This window comes from Glycine max, chromosome 7 (assembly GCF_000004515.6).
Source record: "Glycine max cultivar Williams 82 chromosome 7, Glycine_max_v4.0, whole genome shotgun sequence".
Classification (NCBI taxonomy): domain Eukaryota; kingdom Viridiplantae; phylum Streptophyta; class Magnoliopsida; order Fabales; family Fabaceae; genus Glycine; species Glycine max.
Window position 1 is genome coordinate 11,096,335 of NC_038243.2, and position 5,374 is coordinate 11,101,708.

The following is a 5,374-nucleotide window of genomic DNA, read 5'->3' on the forward strand; positions in this document are numbered from 1 at the left end:
GCCAAGTTCTTGTCTCAGATGGGAACCAAATAGAGCAACAGTATACTAGAACTCGTTGAATCGCTATGACGCTAAACTCCTCGGCAATCTAGAACTTGTCACACCATTATCAACTACAGTATTATATATTCCTCCAATAAAATGAATTTAATTTGAGAATATATTTTGAAGGATTTACCCCAAAAGTTTAAGAACCAAATAGTAGTACAGGAGGCATGCAACTGGGATATGCAATCATTATTGCGCGCCTTATACCAAAGCATTCAATTTTCATATACTTGAAATCTGCCAAGAACTGTAAACTAAATAACATTACCAGCCAAAACCTAAAGGTAAATTTATCACGCAGTTATAACTGCATTATCCAAACAAAAGATAAACCAAGCAGAAATTATAGAACCTCTACTACCATAAATTGCACTACTGTTGAGCACATTGCACTCGGTGACCAGATGGCTCATCATCATCTTCGTCGTATGCCTCGCGGTGTTGCTGTTGCTGCTTTCGTCTCATCTCCTCCTTAAAGTTGACATCATGCAAAGTGGTCTCCTCACAATCATCCAGCTCCATATCTGACACGTGCTTGCTGCTCTTCTGAGGCAACACCTTTTCCAATAACTGGCATTGGTCAGGGGAAAGAAACCCTGAGTCGGGGAAATCAACATTAAATTGGATGTAAAGGCGACCCTTCATGAATGGCCTATTGTGTTGTGGCATTCCCTCATCATTTAATGCTTTATATTGACCTGCATAGCAAAATTAAAATTCATAAATCAGAAAATTGAATAGAATGGTCAAATGAAATTCCAGTTATGCGTACTCCCAATATTCTTAAGTATTACCTGGCTTGATGACTTCCCCAGGATTTGATTTGATCAATAGTTGCCTACCATCAAGATGTTTGACGGCAAACTGAAAGCCACAGAGTGCCTCAGTTAAGCTGAGATTTTGATCAATAAAGAGGTCATCTTGTTCCCTTCTGAACCTTGGGTGATCCTTTACTTGCAATACAAAAACAATATCTCCTGTGATTGTGTCAGGCTGCAACAAGTACACATGCATTTAATTAAGAAACCAACTTTTAGAAGGTCAAAATTATAAACTTGCAAGCAATCCTTACGAAGTATCAAGACAAATGGCATACAAACTATAAACCACTTACAGCTTCATCAGCTTGTCCTTCAAAAACAATCTTCTGACCCTGCTGCATACCCTTCTCAACATGCACTTCCAGCACCTTCTTTTCCTGGGAAATTTTGTTTCCTTTGCACTGAGGACATTTATCTCTCTCGTTAATGACCTCACCTGCATCAATGAAAGGTGAGCTGGAGGAAACATCATAAAGCAACCAAACAAAATATGGAAAATAAAGCTTCCATTACCAGATCCTCTGCAGTCAGGACAGACATGTTGCATTTGTTGAATCATGCCTAGTCCAATCTGCCTTCTTGTAATTTTCATACCAGTGCCTTGGCATCCAAAACACCTACCAGCTGTTCCACTTTTTGAACCTTTCCTGATTTATCAAAAATTACATGTCAAACCAATGTTATAGCTGATTAGTTGTCAAACTTGGACAATAAATATATTCAAATAATAAATTCTACAAACAAACCAGCAAATCTGAATAAGACTGACATGAACTAACATTCCTCTGCATAATTCACTGGTATTATGCTAACTGTATTTCACAAACTTTTCATTTTCACACAATTCTGACTTGGATTAGACAAACAATTGAAGGTGTCATCTGAGCAGAACTATAAGAATCAATGAGCCAAAAATCCTGTAGTTTAGACCTCTGCTTATTTCGATATTAATTCCATGCACCATATAGTTATCAATCCCAAATAGTGGCTCAGACAGGCCAACCCCAACACACTTATGGCATAGCAGGTAAAACGAGATGAAAGCTATTCTAAAATTTTGACATACAAATTAAATAATATGAAAACCTATTTTTCTATTGAAATACAAAATACAAAAATTCCCAATTTATTGGATGTTCAACCTCAAACAAATTGGGGTAGAGTGATGGCCATGATTTTATGGGATAGCAGTCATGATTTACAATGCAACACAACCACTCTGCAACAGACCACAGAAGTGGCCAGACACCAAAAACGATGCCACTATAGCAGCAAAATCACACCCTACAGACAACTATGCCGTGCACATATACTTATTTCTACATGTATATCTCCACATTCCTCTTTTTAAGTTAAACCACATCCTTAGGGTCACTCCATCAGTCCATCCTCCATTTGGGATTCCATGTATACAGCACAAGAAATTAAAAGTATTATGAATTAAAAAAAATAGCAACAAACTAAACAATATTTTTTTTAGAAAATACAAGGCAATAGAGCATACTCACAAGACTTCCAAATACAAAGATGTATATACTAAAACTAAATCTAAAACAATACAAGGCACAATACATATTTTGGAAAAGTTAAAGTAAATGGATCAAAGGTTAAGCCTCTATAAAAAAAATTAGATGTACAAAAGTTATAAACATAAATAAAAGTCCATACCCTTTACATTTTGAGCAGAATACGTTTCTAGAAAGAGATAGTTTCTTTGTTGTGCCGTTATAGACGTCCTCCAAGGAAACCTTTAAAGAATGCACCACATCTTCACCATGCTTCTGTCTTCTACCTCGGGAACTACCACCACCTAAGAGACAATAGTAATAGTGAGTTGATCAATAAGCAAGAAGATTCATAAATGAAAATGAAATAACAAATGTAAAAGTGAACATCTCTCACCACCAAAGCTTGCTCCACCAAAAAATGATTCAAATATATCAAATGGATTATGAAACGAGCCTCCTCCCCCCATTCCTTCTTTAAGGGCATCTTCACCATACTGGTCATACAGGTCTTTCTTCTCAGGATCACTTAAAACTTCATATGCTTGACCTAACTCCTTGAACTGATATATGAATCAGATATTTAGTATTAAAACAGAAAAATGCAGTAGCAGTAAGAAAACTTAGCAGTTTTTCAATCATAAAAAGTTAGCGAGTGAACATCTTTTATATAAATGGGAAGACTTAAACACAAAAATATAACATGCCCAAGTCATCTGCATGCAAAATTAATATCAAATCTCTTTACAGTTTACAATATGTACTTACTTTCTTAAGAGATAACTGCATAATCACTAATAAAAAATGTCTATAATTAAATTAAATTAAATTATATGGTTAAAAAGTGAATACTGATCTTAATAGAAGAGCAGGGCATATGCATATGATAATCAAAATGCATTGTATTTAAGTAAAGACCGTGAGTCTTACCTTTTCAGGATCTCCTCCCTTATCTGGATGGTTCTTCATAGCAGCCTTTCTATAGGCCTTCTTGATTTCATCTTCACTGGCATTTTTGGAAACCCCGAGAATATCATAATATTTGGAGTTGTCACTCCTCCTTGGTCCACCACGCCCAAACATGACTGTGGCACCTCAAAAAAGCACTACGCACACAAAAAAAAGGAAGGAATTATTAATTTTAAAAGAGAGAAAATCATTACCACCTAAGTGCGTGGCAGAAATTTCAATTCATTAGCTTTGTATAATTTAGCATTTACATTAGAACCCGTCTCAATCAGTAAACATATCCCCACCACCTCAAAGAACAACACTAATACACTGAAAGCATGATCACCACACGACCATAAAACCCATAGTAAACAACAAAACTACATAGGCACCGCCATGTATGGTTAAATCATGCAATACACACTACAAAGTTCACAATTTTACATCAACTATTTTCACACAACAAAACCTTTCCATGTTAGAATCATAATCATAATCATTAAATTCAAAACCAAAATCGCAGCATCTCGCCACCACAGGTGGAATCTAAATATCCTTCTTAAATTAACATCATCTGCAATGTTATATATGCTTCCTTCGCCGTAAACAAAGAACGCAACTTTCCTTTTCAAAATTAATATTTTTTAATCTAAATTTACATACACAATTACAAAAACCCAAAATCCAGCTAAACAACAACAACAAAACAAAAAGATCATAAAAAAATTCAAACAAAAAAAATAGAAAAAAAAAATGATCGAAAACTAAGGCCGTAACAGCAGAGAAAATAAAGTCCACCAAAAAACATTAAAAATCGAAGATCGAAATTCGGATCTAAGAAAGTCGGCAATCGAGAACCCTAACGCGATTGAAACAAGGGCGGGAACAGATCTGAACCCTAGAAACGAACGAGGGAAAAACTGAAGAGAAAGAAAGAGCATACCGAACGGCGTCGTAGCGGTGACTCTTCTTTTTCTTCCAGGGAGGAAGAGAAACCCAAACCCTCGAAGAGAAAGAAAGAGAGAGAAAGGAATTTAGCTTAGTTTAATTTTATTTATTTATTTAATTTATGTTGTGTTGTGTTGGGTTGAGTTAAGGAAAGAGTAAGGGAATAGCAAAAGGGTTTTTGTAAGTAGAGGAATTGATATTTGAACTCCTTGCTGGGATTGGAAGAAGCAATAACCAAACAGCGGAGATGATGTTAGTAAGTTGAGTTTTGTTTGCTTAGTTGCCAAGCACTTTGTTTGGGACTGGATTCGATGACTAGGGAGCGTCTGTTTGGACGGTATAGGAACTCACTTGTTGGGTCATGCTTGGCGGCGCCTCTTAATCATTTTTTTTTTACCATTAACATAAAAGTTTTATTTAAATTTTGGAATATGTAAGTTATATTTTAGATTTTTCTCTAAAAAAATTATATTTTATTATATTTATGATAAATATTGTATTTTATGACATAAAATTATTTTTAAAATTGATGTTTTAAAAAATACTAAAATTCAATTATGTGAAATGACACAGCATTCACCTAAGCATAATTTATTCTTATTAATTTTCTTAGTTATGAAATTTATTTTCTACTTATAAGTCATTTCTACGAACATTGAAATTAATTAAGTCATATGAAGGATTTATTAAACAAATTGAACTTAATTATGTTTAATTATTTTAGTTAAAATTTCTAAATCACTAATAACCTTGAAACATTTAATTTTACTAATTAAAGTTATTAGAAACTCATCAGTAATTTAGTTGTGATATTAAAACTCTAATTTTCTATTCAAAACAAAATTTCACATATTTGTTATAATATCATTATTTCCTTTAACTTTTGATTAAAATAAGTTTATATTTAACTTCCTAAATTTTGAATTTTCCTATATAATTTTCAATGTCTTTACTTAACTATTTTTAAGTGTATACTTATTTTAATTACTTTTCGTTATTTTCTTAGTTAATCAATTTATTAATAATTATATTCAATTACTCAAAACATATATTTTCTTATTTAAAATAAATAAATCCAAATTAAGTCATAATTAAATCACA

General features: G+C 33.3%; 1 protein-coding gene across 1 annotated transcript; it reads right to left on the reverse strand.

Moving 5' to 3' along the window:
* Positions 1–252: 252 nt before the first annotated feature.
* LOC100812236 (dnaJ protein homolog 1) lies at positions 253–4,626 on the reverse strand. Its single transcript, XM_003529001.3, has 8 exons — positions 4,269–4,626; positions 3,305–3,480; positions 2,772–2,937; positions 2,538–2,679; positions 1,383–1,516; positions 1,163–1,305; positions 843–1,041; positions 253–746 (listed from the first exon to the last, which is right to left on the reverse strand). The coding sequence occupies exons 2-8, from the start codon at positions 3,455–3,457 to the stop codon at positions 421–423; spliced, it is 1,263 nt and encodes a 420-aa protein (XP_003529049.1). The 5' UTR covers positions 3,458–3,480; positions 4,269–4,626; the 3' UTR covers positions 253–420.
* Between the last annotated feature and the right edge of the window lie 748 nt (positions 4,627–5,374).